At 43.3% G+C, this 20,053-nt stretch overlaps 1 protein-coding gene across 1 annotated transcript; it reads right to left on the bottom strand.

The window, feature by feature from the left end:
• Positions 1 to 4,546: 4,546 nt before the first annotated feature.
• LOC146036944 (olfactory receptor 6Q1-like) lies at positions 4,547 to 5,440 on the bottom strand. The gene has a single exon (XM_083160778.1). The coding sequence runs from the start codon at positions 5,438 to 5,440 to the stop codon at positions 4,547 to 4,549; it is 894 nt and encodes a 297-aa protein (XP_083016904.1).
• Between the last annotated feature and the right edge of the window lie 14,613 nt (positions 5,441 to 20,053).

Raw genomic sequence — 20,053 nt, 5'->3', positions numbered from 1 at the left:
ATCCACTTCCAGGACAGACACAGCAAAATCCTGCATTCCATCTAACCACCGTACAATTGTGAGGACCAGCATACGGACAACTTGTCTGGATTCTCAAATTGTCCTCCATCAGTTTGGTCATTGGTAATTAAACTGCAAAACATTTATTAAGTCTTAAGAACTCATCTTGGCCTCACCAGTGACTATAGGAACTAGCATATTTTCCCTTCTCGCTATAGTGGTAACATAGGCGAATCTAGGGGGTGGTTCGGGGGTGCCCATTTTGTAGCTAAGGGATGGGGCTTTCCAACGAGTCCAGCCCCGTTTCTCTAGCCCCCTGGGAACCGGAGATACTGCCAGGCAAAGCTGGAATGCTTTCCCTATAGGATAACATGGGACTAATTCCGCTAATTCCGACCCCTACCCAGTTCAACGGCTGCCAGTTCCCCCTTCTCGAGGTTGATCTCAGTCTAACCCAAATCGCTGGGCCTTCAATCTGATACCAGGCTGGATCCATATGGGTTAATTGGTTCCAGGGATATTGAGGTTAAACCATTTTTTTTCATTTCTTAAATGTAATTTCATGACTGTTTATGTTCTTTGAGGGCAGATTTCTCTGCAACCAAACAGCCCAGTTTCACGGGACCATTCGTGAAAAATCATGAAGCCAACTCAAAAGTTCTTCAATATGATACTGGTCTCATGTAAATGGGTCAGTTGGTTCCGAAGATATAGCAGGTTGGTTAAAGGGGGGTAGGGAGAGGGGAGTGGTAGTCTCTCCCCCTCACACCAGAAAATGCAGGGACTAGGCTGGTGTATAAGGGGTCAGCCTGGGAATGTCCCTGCATGATCCTGGGACCATATTCCTGGGTAAATCCCTGCATTTTCTGTTGTGAAAGGGGTATTATTTCAAACAGCCGTGACCTGCAGTGCTCTGAATACAGCCGGGCAGCCCCCTGCTCTCTGCTCAGCTGTCAATGACTGTCACCCCTGCAGCTTCTGCTCCAATTCTACTCCCCGCTTTCACCTCAATCCGCCCCCCCCTATTAATCATGTGGTGCCGGCGCCCGGCGTGCTCCCCCGACGTCACGCACAACAACAGCGTGCACAATATTTCAAATGTCCACTCGGCTAGAGTGGACACCAGGAGGGGAGTGGGAGCGTGCTCTGCGCTGCGCTCTGCTCCTCTCCCCATAGAAGCAGCTGCACCTCTCTCCATCTCTCCCTGCAGCAGCAGCGAATGCTCATATAAAAATTTACAGTAAATGGCACTTTTGGAGGCATTTCATAAGGGACGCTACAAGTGGCGGTATGTGGGTGCATTGCGCACAATGTGTGGCTTAATGTGTAAGGGGCATTACGGTGTGCTGCATCATGTGTAAGTGGCATTATGTGTGCAGCATCATGTGTAAGGGACATTATGTGTGCAGCATCATGTGTAATTGGTACTATGGTGCGCGGCATCATGTGTAATGGGTACTATGGTGTGCGGCATCATGTGTAATGGGTACTATGGTGTGCGGCATCATGTGTAATGGGTACTATGGTATGCGGCATCATGTGTAATGGGTACTATGGTGCCATCAAGCAAGAACCCCCTAGCAATGAGCACGTATGTAAGCAGCACTTATGTGGCAAATATGCCTTAGGCGCTAGAGATAACTGGGGTGTAACTTGCTACCCAGCAGCCACCACATGAGAGGGTTGCCAACCTCCAAACTTACAAAAACACAAACAAAGATGTGGGGCGCTCTTGGGTACCAGGATGATAAAAATTTATTAAACACACAATTTTACAAATAACACACAATTAATGTACAATATGCATGAAAAGCAGAAACTTATAAATAAAAATAGAAATAAAAATAAATATAAAAATGAATTTGGGCAATTGGTAGATAAAAGCACATCCGACTATTTAAGGTGCAAATATTTACTCAGATTATTCCACAAGTGTGACTCTCTTCTCTGCCCTTTTATTAGGGTCTGGCAGGTGGATATATGCAAATGTATAGGGTTCAGTTCCTTATGCAGGGCTTACAGTGTCCACTTATTTAACTGAGACCAGGTGTAGATACAGATGGCTAGTGTGCACACTATAATTATTGTTGCAGGGTAGTGCTTGGCAAAAAGCGGTATTTTTGAAGCAAGAAAGGGAACAAGGACTTCTGTTTTTGAATGAAGTGAAACAGTGTCCGTCCTATCCCTTTTCAGGCTCTTACCAGTGGATGTCTGCTGGCGTTTCAAACTTTCACTGGATGGAAGGGTCAGCACCGCAGCGCCCGCTCTCTCTTTCCTCCACTCGGCTTTAGGGAATGATGTTGCCGTTCAGCCGGTTAGTGAGATGTAACAAGAGCCGCTTCCTCCTACAGCCTTCTCCGCTTGGAGACGCACACGGCGCTCTGCCACAGCGTACGTGGGTAGCGATGGACTTTGCGGCTTGGAGGAAGTGTAGATAGTCGGCTCAGCGTCTACCGGGTATTCTGGTGTAGAGAGTGTCCTTCCTAGGTCCTTGCTGGAATGCGTTTCGCCGCACACTGGGCGGCTTTCTCAACCAAGTATCAAGTTCTTGCCATCAAGCAAGAACCCCCTAGCAATGAGCACGTAGGTAAGCAGCACTTATGTGGCAAATATGTAATAGACATTACGGTTTGTTATATAGTATGTAATGGGCATCATGATGTGTGGCACAATGTGTAATGGGCATTATGGTGTGTGGCCTTATGTGTAATTGGCATTAAAACGTGTGTCTTTATGTGTAATGGGTATTACGGAGTTTGCTAAAAGGTGTAATGGGCATTACTGTGTATGGTCTAAAGCAGGCATGTCCAACGTTGGCACTCCAGATGTTGTGAAACTACACATCCCAGCATGCTTTGCAATAGTTTTACCATTCTGTAATAGCAAAACTGTGGCAAAGCATGCTAGGATGTGTAGTTTCACAACATCTGGAGGGCCAACGTTGGACATGCCTGGTCTAAAGTGTAATACCACACCCCTTTTTGCGATGCCACGCCTCCTTCCCATGAGGCCACGCCCCCTTTTCCCCGCACGGCTCTGCCGCTCAAAGGTCCCCCTGCTATTATGTCTAGATCTGGGACCACCCATTACCATAATTCTAGATTCGCCTGTGGGTGGTTATAATTTATATTACCTTTGATATTGTAACATGTTAATCAGCACGTACTTGATTTTATAAAAAAAAAAATTAAATTCTTTTTATACATTATATAAGTATATTTGTACTGACAACCACACTCTATGTTAATTTTTATGGTAGAATTTTATTTATGAACACTGTTTTCTTTGCTTGTTGATCATGTCATCCCCCCCCCCCCCCCAAAAAAAAAGCACCATCACCATCCAATGTATTGACTATTCATGCTGCCCCTCCTCCCTCACCATTTACAAATTAGAAGAATAAGTTATAATGTCAAAAATAACAAAAAAAGGAGAACCCCCTGGCCATCAGCCTAGCTGGGCTCTCATCCAAGTGAGCATATTGTGTCACCCCCTCCCCCGCCTCGCTAGTATCACCCCTAGTGCCTGGTGTGCCTAGTGGGTAATTATTAATTATACAAAAGTTAGGTGTGCTAAAAAACACTAAGTTAGAATGAGGTGGTGTCAAGGAAACACAATTGTTCAATACAGAACTAAAATGTAAGTGTTCACACATAAGAGGGAAGGGGGGAAGTGGTGACTTCAGCCATCCCTGTGTCCTTTCCTCTTTTGCCTTAACACTTATAAGAAATTCTCTTTAATAATCATGTAATAAAGGTGAGGGTCATCTGTTCCTTTCATCATTAAAGAGGTCCACCCATAGTGTATGGATGAAATATTTAACAAAAAATAAATGAAATATCCCATACTGTAGATTAAAGCCATTTATTGTAAACTTCTAAATATGAACATGCCTTAATATACTATATAAATAAAGAATGTCATAAAGGAAGTTACATTGGTCTCCTACAAGAGTTCATATAAAATGAAGACTTGGAAGTGTCCGGTGTTAGAGATGTAATGCCCTGGTGGCTGCACCCAATGAGCCCTGATTCCAAAGGTCCTCTTAGTAATGTGAATCTGTATCTAAAGAGGAACTCTCCTGAGAACAATGAGTCTTTGTCAAGGCAATGTGAGTGACGAGAGCATGCCATTTTTGGCCAATCATAATGTGCTGATGGATGTGTGTGCTATGCAGAGTGTTGAACATGTGAACTTCTAACAGATACTCCCCGGTGGTGCTCTCTGCACTGTAGCTGTGGTACCAGGCTCCTACTCCCCCCATCTTAGGGACTTATTGAGACTCCCAGCATTCTAAGCCATGGTGCTGCCTCTTCCTATCCATGGTGCCACCTCTGTCTCCTTCCCATGACACCACCTCCTCCTCCCTAGTATCTCTGAATCCCCGACTCCTTACAAGGCAGGCACCACAGTTGCAAGTCAGATTTATGGATGCCAAAGGAGATTAAAGCTTGACCACCCAACCTAAAAACATTCTGACAACACTGCTAGTACCAAATAAACTGCAAACGGGCTTATGAACCTAGTAGATGGATTTATCACAGTTTCATTTAAAGCATTTTTGATTTGCAAACGCTTTCTTTACATCCTTATTTCTAAGTGTGTAAATAACTGGGTTTAGCATTGGAGTTATGACAGAATATAACACAGATACAAGCTTGTTTGTTAAAACAGCAGACCTGGTGATTCGAATATAGGTAAAGGCCATGCTTCCATAGTAGACACAAACTACAGTCAAGTGAGAAGTACACGTGGAGAATGCCTTATGGCGCTCGTGGGAAGAAGGTATCTTCAGAATTGTCCATGTTATGTAAAAATATGACACAAAGATGACCAAGAGGGAGCTTACGAGGACAAACAAGGACACAAAAAAATCAATCAATTCCTTAAACCAAATGTCCCCACAAGCTAATATCAACAGTGGGGATGCATCACAAAAGTAATGGTCAATTTTATTAGGGCCACAGAAGTCCAGTCTAGTCAGAGACCAGATGGTAAGCACTGGTGTAAAAAGACCACTTATCCAGGAACAACCAAGGAGGCACAATACTTTCTTGTCTTGCATTATCATAGCATATCGTAGGGGGTTGCAAATCGCAACATAGCGGTCATATGCCATGGTTGCTAGAAGGTAGCACTCTGTAGCACCTAGGAATGTGAATATGAACAGCTGCGTGACACAGCCATTGTAGGAGATCTCCTGGTTTCCACTAATAATGTTAGCCAGCAGCTTAGGTAACGTTACATTGATATACCAAATTTCTAAGAAGGAAAGGTTGCCAAGGAAAATGTACATGGGTTTCTGGAGTTTGATGTCTTGGGACACCAAAACAACAATCGCCAGGTTTTCCAAAATTGTGACTATGTAAATTAGGAGAAATATAGTAAAGATAGTAATCTGGTAATGAGGATAATCTGAAAATCCAACCAGGAAGAACATACATACTGTTGTCTTGTTTGACATCAACAAGGGTTAAAAGCAAATGCCAATGTAGATTGTTGGAACACAACAAGCTCAGCTTATTTCATGTTATATTATATAGACAACCTGGTATTTTGAAAACCTGCAAAGACAAAATATACATTACAGTATGTTCTGCATGTCCCATAAATAAACATTTAATGAAAATGTAGAATTAATTTTGCCACCTGGACTTCGTCATCATACCTACTGTAGAGAAGAGTTATTATAAACATGTGGCTTGAGTGAGGTGAACTCATTAGTCAGATGTTCTTTCCTTAACCCTTTGTGCCAAGTCAATGTGTCAAAATAGGTGGGAACTTGCCAAGCAAACATTTTTATTCATCATAATGACCTTTAATGTTTTCCTGATATAGGAAATATAATCTTTTTTTTTTACACAACATTTTTTTCATTTGAATTTATATAACAAATTTGAACGACACTGGCATTTATAGAGGATATTTAGAAAAACTCTCACAGAGATAATGGCACTCAAAGGGTTAAGGTACATGTTCAAAAATTCTCTGTAAAGCGCAGCGGAATATGTATGCGCTATATAAGAAACTGTTAATAAATAATACTAATAATAATTTAGGTAATGCAAACCTAAAATATACACAATCAAGAGATTGTTTGTGTATTTTCACAATCATATGATTACAGTACGTCAAATGAGACCTTTAAGCTTAATTCAACTAATGTTTGCTATTGTTTTTGTTATCAGTATTCATCACCGGTCTGTGTGCTTTGATTTAAAAAGGGGCGGAACAACCCTTGGCGAATAATATCAGAGTGTTTAGAACAGAAAATTTACTGAGTCCTAGTAATTGTTTTTAGTCATTGGGCAGATATTGGATATGATTCAGACCTGATCGCTGATCTGCGAGTTTTCGAAGCCCAGCGATCAATAAACGCCACCCCCCCCATTTTATTATTTTTATTGATTACTTATAAGCCCTCACTTGATTAATAAAAAAGCCACTAACTGATATTTTTATTTTTTATTATGTATACTTATTTACTAAGTAGGACAGATTACAGGTGCAGTACCTGCATGTAATACCCATTTACACTTTATTCAAGATGGAATATGGTGCAGTACAGTGAAAATATTTGGCAGTTACTTGTACATTTAAGGCTGCCAGTACTATCACAGGCATCTAAGTGCCACCCCAAAAGATGTGCTGCCCCTGGGCACATGCCTCACGTGCCCAATGAGATGTTCGGCTCTGAATGCATGTTGAATGCATTGGGGAATATAAAAAATAATGGTATAAAAAAAATCTGAATCAGAACAGAGCATCATCCTACGGACCCACTATGGAGTCCAACAGGGTACTTTTATGGGCGATTGGCCCTGTCATTGTGATGCTATTGTCTACTTTTACAAGGACTAATGCAATTAGTCTGCTTGTAAAATAAATTGTGTTTTATTTACCAGTCTTTATCCAAAATCAAACCAGATTTTGAGTTTGATCTAGTTTATCTCAGTTTCAAAAAAAGTCATACAAACTGTCACTTTGGATGGATTGATTAGCTGGTGTGGAAATGTTTACCTTAGCATTGTACTGTATACAGTATACTGTGTTTGTACGGTTTGATACAGCATGCTTAGCTTATGCACTCAGTTTTTTTTTCTATTGTCATGGGCAGCATGAATGGTGTTGCAGGTATGGCCAAACTATAGCCCTCCAGCTGTTACAAAACGACAGTTTTATTTATTTATTTACAGTTTCTTATATAGCGCAGCAGATTCCGTTGCGCTTTACAATAGTTTTGCTATTAATGAGGAGGTGTATACATGAGAAATCCACTCGTGCTCCGTGCGGTCAGCGGCTTACCGCATTCGGACGGAGTGAGCGATCCGTACGGAAGGCAGGGTTTAGGACGCACGGTCCTGGCCGCATATTCGGCTCCGGCCGCACAGACCAGAATAAGGCCCATAGATAGATGTCACACACACGTAGTGGAGTGGCACTTACCTTGCAATCATATTGTTAATATACTCTATTTTTTACATAAATATAAACATATTGATAAATATTGGAAACATTGTTAAACCCTTATTCCATAAACGGCAGCACGTAAAATTGCCATATTTTCTCACTTGCAATTGTTCTAAGACAGAATGGGAGATGGTTTTCTGGGGGAAAGTGACAACTTTTCAGCAATAATCTACATTGCAAAGTCTGTCACTAACATAATGCTAATAAATGTTAATATAAAAGAAAAAGCTTAAACTTGACATTTATCACTTTAGCATCACTTTCTAATTTAATGTGTGGAAATACGACCTCTTAAAAAATTCTGCAGCGGTACCTTCGGACTAGACAGTGTCAGAGGCTGAGGTGTGAGGTTAGCCAGAAATACAGACAGAGCAAGAACTGTGTATTAATCTGAGCCATGAATACATGATCAGTATTTATAGCTTCTGGAAACACTGGAGAAATGGTCCATGTGGATTGTGCTTCATCACCAAGGGAAATAATCTCACAATAATTAGCATTGGATCATAATTATCGCTGTTTAGATCTATTTGTACAATGCACAATGAAGTAAACCTTAGGGGTGAGTTTCAAATGAGAAATATCATATTATCAATAATGTGAAAAACAATAAGTTTTAAATTTTAACTTCACTAAAGTTGCAACATTATGACAATGAGCAAGGAAAAAATGGAGGCAACCTTACCAAATAAATAGATTTGTTTCTTATTATAACATATATTTTAAACCCTTTTCGCTCCTTAAATTCATACCACCTGTCCTGAAGACTGATGACACCCCCCTCCCACACACACACACTCCCATCTCCGAGATTTTGCCTGCACTGCTCCCTACCTCTGGAACTCTCAGCCTTACCCTATCAGACTCTCAACCGCTCTACAAAATTTCAGACAGGCTTTTAAGACCAACTTCTTTAAGCCATCTATCTCTCACCCTTACCCTCTGTTCCATGCTCACTGTCTACTCCATCGATGCCTCTCGGGGAGGGACGCTCTAAAATGAAAATGTAGTAAAAAAAAACGTTATCAGGGTTTTTACCACATTTTCAGATGCTCCTATGCCCCTCCGTCTGGGCAGTGCTGTGGAGGGAATCACCAGATTTTTCTAGTGATACCATATAGAAGCCTAAGAGAGGGATGCAATGTGATGTTTCTTATAAGAAAAGTGACTTTTGGAAAATGGCTGCCCCCATACGAAAGACAGTTTTTTTAAACTGGTTTTCCTATGGGGCAGCCATTTTCTGAAAGACACATTTTTTCATAAGTGCTTCCGACCATACAGAACTGCAGTGCCGGGATCCACAACGGAGGTACCGGCTGCACGGGGGTAAGTCGACACGGTGGGGGCGACACGCGCGGGGGTGTCGACACGCGCGCGGGGGGTCGTCGACACGCGCGGGGGTGTCGACACGCGCGGGGGGTGTCGACACGCGCGCGGGGGGGAGGGGGAGCTGCACGGAGGGGCGGGGAGGGCTGAAGGCTGCACTGGCTTTGACCCTGTATTTGGAAAGTTTCCAAAAACGGGTCTGCCAGTGTCAAAAAATCGTCACTTAAACGGTAATATACCGTTTAAGAGCTGCGGTGTGAAAGGGGTTTTATCTGGCAGACCCGTTTTTGGAAACGTTTTCAAATACAGGGTCAAAGCCAGTTATGCGGTCTGAAAGCAGCATAAGTTTCAGTCAGCGTACTGTGTGTAGAGTCAGTTAGCGTGTCTTTACCTCAGTGCTGAGGAGAGCCCTGCAATGTAGTGACACAGGACGGCGCCATTAGACACAGCCTGTCCTGAGCCCAGCAGCTATCCCGCCGTATCAATCACCGCCAGAGCTATGCACCCTCAGAGACCTACAGCAACAAGTCTGCACTGCCATGCAGACTTACCTGCTTAAGGATACCTCCATTACCCTCCAGCATTCTACTGCAGCTACAGTAAGGATAAGTAACTGCACCATACACCTGTACCAATACACCTGCTTGTGATAATATATCTGCTATACTGGATACTGCAAGTTAAGCCTTTGATTCCTGTTAACTCTATGCTCATTACTACAATAAAACCATAATTCCTGGTTAAGTTTCCAAAACGTGTGTCGTCTAACAACACCACAAGCACCGCTATATACTCTGCCAACAGTTGAACCACTTTCGATAGTACAGATGTATCGGGCCTGGTATAAAGTAAGATTTTCATGCAAAATAGATCTTGTATATCTGCAGTATGTATGCGTATATATATATATATATATATATATATATATGTAGGTAGAGTCGCAGGGAAGGCACTCCTAATCCAACAGATGACCGGTGCCTGTGCAAATGGCCACAAACGGCCTGTAACGTAGCGGGGTTGGTGCACGCACCCACGGAGACTTCAAAAAAGACTTCAAAGACTCAATAACGGGCAAACGTTTTCGATGCTTTATTGCATCTTCATCAGGATAAAGAGTGTCACTGGTTACAAGTATATATAGACAGACAAACATAGAACTCACCCCCCGTGCACCCGGTCACCGGCTTCCGGTCCGGTCCAGCACGCCCAGGCGATGACGCAATCAACCAGCTCCGGTTGCTAGGACAACATGATGCCAGTGCTGCGGCTGTGTCTCGTCGCCTACTTCCTGCTGCGTCATCTTCACATCCAGCCTATAGGCGCGCACCACCCTCCCGGTAACCATGGAAACCTATAATAAACAAAAATACGTGTGTCAAACAAAGTGTAATAAACAAACTTCAAAACTGCAAGAATGGTAATATTTGCAAACGGAAAACATGAATAATGAAAAGATGAAAGCATCAAGTAGCTAGAATTATAGTAAAACAGTACATAGGCTAATGTGTCAATATACTAATATATAAATGAATAAAGGAGGATGTGAGTCACTATATAGAACCAAACAAGGAGATGGAAGACTACCTAAATGGTGGGTGAAGGGCTCACAAAAAGCAATAAAAACCTGTGGCCTCGTTTAAGCCATTAGGGGACAAAGTGCCAAGCCGGTGTATCCACCTGGCTTCTCTTTGCAGGAGACGTAGTGACCGATCACCTCTGCGTAAGTTGTCATGTTCATGATCAATGATCATGTACCTTAGCATGGATATGTTATGCCCATTGGTGACAAAATGTCTAGCGACAGGTTGATCACTTCTGCCACTAGCAAATGCGGCTCTCAAGGTAGATTTATGTCCTGCTGTGCGTTCCCTCAAGGTACGATCGGTTTTACCGACATACCCGAGTCCACACGGACATGTGATAAGGTACACAATGTACTTAGTTGTAAATGTGACCCTATGTTTGATGGGGATCCTAACCCCCGTATGTGGATGTGGGAAATCAGCACCAGTATTAAGTGCACGGCAAACTGCACAATTAAGGCAACGGAAACATCCTTTCCTCAATTGTAGGAAGGTGTTCTGGACAGAGTCAGCCTGTTTCATGCCTGTTATATCGGTCTTCATCACCCAGTCCCTGATGTTCTTACCACATGTATAGCATGACATGAGGGTGGTGCTGTTAAGGTTGAGATCTGGGTCTGTACTGACTGTGGGCCACAGTTTCCTGGCTGTTTTCTGTATGGTCCCACTACAGATGTTGTAGTGGTTGACCCATGGCATGCATTTAGTGAGAGAGGATTTATTACGTGTTTTAAGGGTGTCTGGTCAGTCACAAGCCAAAGCTCTGTTCCTCGCTAAATCAAGTTGGTTAAGTTTGTATCCCCGGGCCAAAAAATCAGCATACATTCTGTCTATGTGTTTGACAGCTGTATCACGATTGGAGCAGATTCTTATTGCTCTTAAAAATTGGGAGTACGGCAAGGAATACTTAAGTTTATCTGGATGGAAACTAGCCGCATGGATCCGAGATATTTACAGGATACAACTTCTTTCCTGAATAAGCTCCAACTGATCAACTCTATCCCCACTGGTTCCATCCTATGCAGTCTTGATATATCCAGTCTGTATACTGTGATCCCCAATGAGGAGGGCATGCAGGCTGTCATAAGACTGATCAATAACAGTTCACACTATGTGGGTCCTGATGTGAGCTTGGTAATTGATTTACTTGAAATGGTACTCACCTGTAATTATTTTATTTTTGATGGCATGTTTTTTCTGCAAGCATCTGGCTGTGCGATGGGGTCCAATGTGGCCCCATCGTACGCCAATGCCTACATGTACAGTGTGGAGGATGACATCATGTTTAGTAACGACATTTTTTCCACAAATACATTGATGTACGAACGGTACATTGATTACCTGTTCTTGGTCTGGACAGGTGACCAATTGTTACTAGAGGAGTTCATAGGGTCACACAATTCTTCTGGACACCCTGTACAGTTTACCTATAACATCAGTACCAATCGTGTTAACTATTTGGATGTACAGGTGACACTCAGTGAGGGCCAGATCAGTACAGAGATTTACCGCAAGGATACTACTCTCCATGCGGCTAGTTTCCATCCAGATAAACTTAAGTATTCCTTGCCGTACTCCCAATTTTTAAGAGCAATAAGAATCTGCTCCAATCGTGATACAGTTGTCAAACACATAGACAGAATGTATGCTGATTTTTTGGCCCGGGGATACAAACTTAACCAACTTGATTTAGCGAGGAACAGAGCTTTGGCTTGTGACCGACCAGACACCCTTAAAACACGTAATAAATCCTCTCTCACTAAACGCATTCCATGGGTCAACCACTACAACATCTGTAGTGGGACCATACAGAAAACAGCCAGGAAACTGTGGCCCACAGTCAGTACAGACCCAGATCTCAACCTTAACAGCACCACCCTCATGTCATGCTATACACGTGGTAAGAACATCAGGGACTGGGTGATGAAGACCGATATAACAGGCATGAAATAGGCTGACTCTGTCCAGAACACCTTCCTACAATTGAGGAAAGGATGTTTTCGTTGCCTTAATTGTGCAGTTTGCCGTGCACTTAATACTGGTGCTGATTTCCCACATCCACATACGGGGGTTAGGATCCCCATCAAACATAGGGTCACATTTACAACTAAGTACATTGTGTACCTTATCACATGTCCGTGTGGACTCGGGTACGTCGGTAAAACCGATCGTACCTTGAGGGAACGCATAGCAGGACATAAATCTACCTTGAGAGCCGCATTTGCTAGTGGCAGAAGTGATCAACCTGTCGCTAGACATTTTGTCACCAATGGGCATAACATATCCATGCTAAGGTACATGATCATTGATCATGAACCTGACAACTTACGCAGAGGTGATCGGTCACTACGTCTCCTGCAAAGAGAAGCCAGGTGGATACACCGGCTTGGCACTTTGTCCCCTAATGGCTTAAACGAGGCCACAGGTTTTCATTGCTTTTTGTGAGCCCTTCACCCACCATTTAGGTAGTCTTCCATCTCCTTGTTTGGTTCTATATAGTGACTCACATCCTCCTTTATTCATTTATATATTAGTATATTGACACATTAGCCTATGTACTGTTTTACTATAATTATAGCTACTTGATGCTTTCATCTTTTCATTATTCATGTTTTCCGTTTGCAAATATTACCATTCTTGCAGTTTTGAAGTTTGTTTTTTACACTTTGTTTGACACACGTATTTTTGTTTATTATAGGTCTCCATGGTTACCGGGAGGGTGGTGCACGCCTATAGGCTGGATGTGAAGATGACGCAGCAGGAAGTAGGCGACGAGACACAGCCGCAGCGCTGGCATCATGTTGTCCTAGCAACCGGAGCTGGTTGATTGCGTCATCGCCTGGGCGTGCTGGACCTGACCGGAAGCCGGTGACCGGGTGCACGGGGGGTGAGTTCTATGTTTGTCTGTCTATATATACTTGTAACCAGTGACACTCTTTATTCTGATGAAGATGCAATAAAGCATCGAAAACGTTTGACCGTTATTGAGTCTTTGAAGTCTTTTTTGATGTCTCCGTGGGTGCGTGCACCAACCCCGCTATATATATATGTATGTATATAGGTAGACCAATAACAGGCGGCACTCCAAGGATTTTCAAATAGGCTTTTAGTGATGGAAAATAGACACCAACGTTTCGGGGCTCTGACGCCCCTTTGTCAAGGTGAGTAAAAGATACAGTGAGTAACAACTGGGTGCAAAATCTTACCTTAAATAAGGTGAGCCACCATCCCTCCCTCCGTGCAGCTGGCGCCGGTTCCCGTTTCCGCCTCCGCAGTGTGTAGCCGGAAGTTGTCAGATGACAGCTTCCTGTAGGTGGAACGCAAGCTGTGCGCTATGACCCGCACGCCGCGTCTATTCCACTCCGTTGCCATGATAGACGCGATGGGCTGTAACAGGGAAGCCGGCCGCTGCACGGGGAGACAAGAGAGTGTACATATTACAAAGAGTAGTGTACAATTATAAAGAGAAGTGTACATATTATAATAAGAACACTGTATATGTTATGAATTAGTGAAAAAACACAATAAAGAGGACATGATTAGGGCATAATCATGAAGGAAAGTGAAAAATAAACAATATATAAAAAATACGGTGATGATCATAATGTGGACACAATATAAGTAGACATAACTTGTATTAAAAAGAGCATGTTTTAAAAGGGACCAATGCAGTACTGCTGCAGGGAAGAATAGCATAAACCAACTTAGTAATTATATGGTTATTCTAATAATATCTATTATAGACAAAAGAGTCTTTAGTGTCCCATGCTGCAAGTCAGTGGTTTGAAGAAATACTGAAAATGGTAATTTATCATTTAGGCCAGAGGGTTTAACTGCATTCAGCCGGTGGATCCATGTTGCTTCTAGTCGCAATAATTTTCCTTTCTCTGTCACCTCTGCGGATAGAAGCTGGTACATGGTCGATGGCCATGTGTTTAAGGTCAGACAGTTTGTGTTTGGCCATTGCAAAATGCTTGGCCACTGGAAGGTCGGTATTTTTAGAGTTCCCAGTGAGAGCCTTTTTAATTGAAGAGCGGTGATTAGCCATGCGTTCCCGCATCGGTCTGTTGGTCTTGCCGACATATATGAGCTGACATGGGCATTGAATTACATACACAATGTATGCCGACATGCAATTAAGGATGTGGTTGATGTAATATTTTTTGTTAGTTACGGGGTGAATGAACGCCGGACCAATTAACATGTCGGTACATGTAGTGCATTTGATACATTTATAACATCCATTGTTTTTAGTAAGGATGTTGGTTATAGGAATTTTGTTCCTCTGGTCAAATCCTGTGATGTCCCCATGTACTATAACATCCTTTATATTGCGTCCCCTCTTGTAGCATAGCATTGGGCGTTTATTTTGAAAACAGGGCAGTTGTTTATCTGTTTTTATGATGGGCCATAAGGCCCGAGTGGCCCTGGGTAATACTTTGCTAGTAGGGGTAAGTTGGGTAACGAATGGAATCACTTCATCCTGGGATTTAAGGTTCTTCTTTGACTTGGTGGTCAGCAACATGGATCTGTCCATCTGTAGTACTTCCATTTTTTGTTCTTGTAATTGCTTGTTTGGGTATCCCCGGGCTTCAAACTTATTTATGAAAGTGTCCAACACCTGGGGTAGCAATTCAGGTTGGCTCGTTATTCTAGCTGCCCTGATCATCTGGGATTTAGCTAGGGATTTTTTGAGCGACAAAGGATGGAAGCTATTTGATTTAAGTGTGGTGTTTCTGTCCGTTGGTTTAATGAACAGTTCAGTTTCAATGGACTGGTTTTTGACCTTGACACATACGTCTAAGAAGTTGATGGAATTGCATGAATGCTGATATGTCAACTTGATGGGCGAGGGTCTTTGATTGATGTTATCAATAAGTTGTTGCAGTTCTTGTTCACTTCCTAGCCACACCATGAATAAGTCGTCTATATATCTACTGTATGTCATGATTTTATTTGCAATTTCAGTCTTACTGAAGAACATATCATATTCTTGCTGAAACATGTAGATATTGGCGAAAGATGGCGATACTGGGCTCCCCATCGCGCAGCCGGTTTTCTGGCGGAAGAATTTTCCTTCAAAGAGGAAATAATTTTTAGTGAGTGTTAACTCCATCAATTTCATAAATAAGTCCAATTGGATGTCTTGCATATTGTTGGACTCAAGAAAGGACTTCATAACTGCTAGCCCATGATCCTGGGGGATACTAGTGTAGAGGCTGGTCACATCCATGGTGACCAGCCGTGCCTCCTCCGGTATTGTTGTTATGGTGGAGAGGGTGTTCAAAAATGCAGTGGTGTCCTTGATGTATGATTTTTGGGATGAAATGATGGGTTGTACTATGGAGTCCAAGAATTGGGATATCGGTTGATAGATGGACTTTGTGAATTTTGGGAACTGTGTAAAAGATGGGTACCCGGGGTGACTTTTGTGTTAATGCAGCACGCAATTTCTCTGATATCACAGCGTCCTCATATGCTTTAGTCAGGATTTCATCAATCTCAGATTTGTATCTGTCGGTGGGATCATCCTTTAATAGTTCGTATACATGTTCGTCCATCAGTTGTCGATAAGCTTCTGTCTTATAGTCTACCAGATTCTGGATCACCAGGCCACCCCCTTTATCCGCGGGCCTAAATACAACATCAGTATATTCACCCATTTGTTTGAGGGCGATTTGTTGGACTTTACTGAGGTTTTGGTGTGTCGGATGGGGTGCCTGGGAATATCTGGAGACAGACTCATCCAATAACCTTAGGTATGCATTTATGGAAGCATTATTGGATGGCGGGTCGAATGTACTCCTGCTTTTTAGGAAATCTTGATATACTGGTGGCACAGTTGGAAGGGCAGGGGGCTGGTGCTGGAAATGTTCTTTTAATCGGAGGTTTCTCCCCAGTCGATATAGTTCTGTTTTCCAGCCTAATTCCCTGTGTTGGGTGGTGGGTACAAATGATAAGCCGTGGTTCAATATTTGCAATTCGGTGTCACTAAAGGTTCTGTTGGATAGGTTGTAGACTATGGATTCGGCGTGCCGGCTGCTTTTTTTGCTGCAGCCCCGCGTGTTTTGGCCTCCCCGATGGGTGGTCGGCCGCTTGCCTTTCTCGTGGTGCTTTTCTTGCTTGTTGATGGACCTAAAGGGTCACATGCTTCTGGGGCATCAGATTTAACTTGAAATTCACTATCACTGTTTGATGAGTGTAGTGGATTTCTTGTGGCGGCACTCCGAGCCCGTCTGAAAGGTCTTGTTTTTGTGTTGCAGTTAAATGAGCGATCATTGGAGGTTCCTGTGAGCCATCTGTAGACCATATTGTGGTCATAGTCTTCCTTGACTATGTGGTACTTATTACGTTTGAATTGGATAAGTTGTTTTTGATATCCGTCTATTTGGGTTTGTAATTTGCCGACCCAATCTTGGCTGGTGTCGGCTGTAAGCTTGATCTTATGTTCCAATTCAAATGTGGCTGCTTGGTCCCTTGCCAGTAATAGCTCTCTGCTGGATTCCTCAACCACAAGAACCATGAGATCATGGCTGCATTTGTTGAGGATTCCTATCCATTTTCTACAAAAGTCGACATTATGTCGACCTATTGTTGGAGTATTTCGGATTCTAAATCCACGGGGGATCATGCCATCCCGTAGATAATCTGATAGTGACACACCATGCAATAGAAAGTCCACTTCGCATTTTTTTATCTTATGCCACTGGCGGTATAGATGTTCCAGATTAGGGCCTTCTTCTATGTTGGATAAACTCTGTGTAAACAGTGCCTTTGCTCTGTCCTCTTCGGAATAGCTGAAATGCTCACGCTTATCCAGGGTGAGTCCCTGGAAACCAGGCGTGCTTACAGTCGGGGCAGACACAGATGCAGAGATGGAAATCAGGTTTCTCTCCATGCTTGCAGAAGCATGGGGGCTGGTGGAAAACATACTGAAGGTTCGGTTGTAACTGCTATAATAGCGTGCAGGTTCCTTGTGGGTCCCAGGGATAAACGTGAGTGGGTGAGGATGGGTGGTGGGTGATTCACCGTAATGCGGCAAGAAATTGCCTGATGCACGGGGGTGCCCTGGCTCCGGGGAACTCCTGAAAGTTCAAATGGATACAAGCTGGGTGCGGTCCGGCACTCTCCCCTCTCCAAACACAAGACCTCGGTGCCCTCCAAACAAACAATGCAGGTAGACCAATAACAGGCGGCACTCCAAGGATTTTCAAATAGGCTTTTAGTGATGGAAAATAGACACCAACGTTTCAGGGCTTTGACGCCCCTTTGTCAAGGTGAGTAAAAGATACAGTGAGTAACAACTGGGTGCAAAATCTTACCTTAAATAAGGTGAGCCACCGTCCCTCCCTCCGTGCAGCTGGCGCCGGTTCCCGTTTCCGCCTCCGCAATGTGTAGCCTGAAGTTGTCAGATGACAGCTTCCTGTAGGTGGAACGCAAGCTGTGCGCTATGACCCGCACGCCGCGTCTATTCCACTCCGTTGCCATGATAGACGCGATGGGCTGTAACAGGGAAGCCGGCCGCTGCACGGGGAGACAAGAGAGTGTACATATTACAAAGAGTAGTGTACAATTATAAAGAGATGTGTACATATTATAATAAGAACACCGTATATGTTATGAATTAGTGAAAAAACACAATAAAGAGGACATGATTAGGGCATAATCATGAAGGAAAGTGAAAAATAAACAATATATAAAAAATACGGTGATGATCATAATGTGGACACAATATAAGTAGACATAACTTGTATTAAAAAGAGCATGTTTTAAAAGGGACCAATGCAGTACTGCTGCAGGGAAGAATAGCATAAACCAACTTAGTAATTATATGGTTATTCTAATAATATCTATTATAGACAAAAGAGTCTTTAGTGTCCCATGCTGCAAGTCAGTGGTTTGAAGAAATACTGAAAATGGTAATTTATCATTTAGGCCAGAGGGTTTAACTGCATTCAGCCGGTGGATCCATGTTGCTTCTAGTCGCAATAATTTTCCTTCTCTGTCACCTCTGCGGATAGAAGCTGGTACATGGTCGATGGCCATGTGTTTAAGGTCAGACAGTTTGTGTTTGGCCATTGCAAAATGCTTGGCCACTGGAAGGTCGGTATTTTTAGAGTTCCCAGTGAGAGCCTTTTTAATTGAAGAGCGGTGATTAGCCATGCGTTCCCGCCTCGGTCTGTTGGTCTTGCCGACATATATGAGCTGACATGGGCATTGAATTACATACACAATGTATGCCGACATGCAATTAAGGATGTGGTTGATGTAATATTTTTTGTTAGTTACGGGGTGAATGTATATATACATACATATAAAACAACACAACAAACAGAACCCCTTTAGTTGCGCTAATATTTGAACTAATAGGTCGCTGTTAACACTTGATCCCCTGCTAGCGGGATCCCTTAACCTTATACCACCTCAATAGTATTAATAACGCCCCAGTTCAAATGACTCTATGATATTCAGTCTTTCCTTATACAGATATGAATCAATTCTCTTCCATAAAACATTTATTTAAAATATACGTACTAAAAGTAACATTTCACAGAAGTTCTTAGCCTTAGGAGTGATTTTCTTGATTTTATAGATGAAGAACGTATACCCTTATACGCAGGGTATACATTCTTCATCTGAATATCATAGAGTAATTTGAAATGGGGCACTACTTAAAACAATTGAGGTGTGATATATATATATATATATATATATATATATATATATATATATATATATATATATATATGTGTAAATTTCTCAATTGACCCGATTTTATTGTTCAATGCCTAAATTAACGCGATTTTTCCATAGGAAACAATGTTAAATGGCCCACAGAGGCCAAATAGGCACCCTGAAGGGTGAAATGGCCCCCACAATTGTTAACGCCACCCCACGATCAACGTCAACCCGAAGCGTGGCGAGCGCAGCGAGCCCGTGAGGGGCGGCGGTACGCGTCCTACGACCTTTTCATACCCCCACTATCCACGTCGGCGCGGAGTTGAGAATAGAAGCCCGAAGCGTGGCGAGCGGACGCGGATACCTTCACAGGTAAAAGCGTCCCTTCGCGGGCTTCACAGGTATCCTCGTGCACTCGCCACGCTTCAGGCTCGGTGGCTCGATGCGCTCGCCACACTATTCTATTCTCAACTCCACACCGACGTGGATAGTGGGGGTATGAAAAGGTCGTAGGACGCGTATCGCCGCCCCTCGCAGGCTCGCTGCGCTCGCCACGCTTCGGGTTCATGTTGATCGTAGGGTGGCGTTAACAATTGTGGGGGCCATTTCACACTTCAGGGTGGCTATTTGGCCTCTGTGGGCCATTTAACATTGATTCCTATGGAAAAATCGTGTCAATTGAGGCATTGAACAGAAAAATCGGGTCAATTGAGAAATTTAACATTGGTCCCTATGGGAAATCGCGGGCATCGCGTCGGTCGCGTCACACCCGATTTTTTAGTGCATTCAATGCCCGCGATGACCGTGATGGGCGCCATGCTAGGTAAAGAGTACCGTATAATGTTCTACACACCGCACCCCCTTGACATCACCTCCCCCCCGCCCATCCAGGGCTACAGTACACACCCACCATCCACCATTACTCCACAGCCACCATCCACCATTACTCCCGCACCCCCCCTTTGCCAGCACCCCCACGGACCCCTGTGACCCCC

This window comes from Crinia signifera, chromosome 9, assembly GCF_055691185.1.
Source record: "Crinia signifera chromosome 9, ASM5569118v1, whole genome shotgun sequence".
Taxonomy (NCBI): domain Eukaryota; kingdom Metazoa; phylum Chordata; class Amphibia; order Anura; family Myobatrachidae; genus Crinia; species Crinia signifera.
The sequence above is the reverse complement of the archived record's forward strand: the minus strand, read 5'-3'. Positions and strand labels throughout refer to the sequence as shown.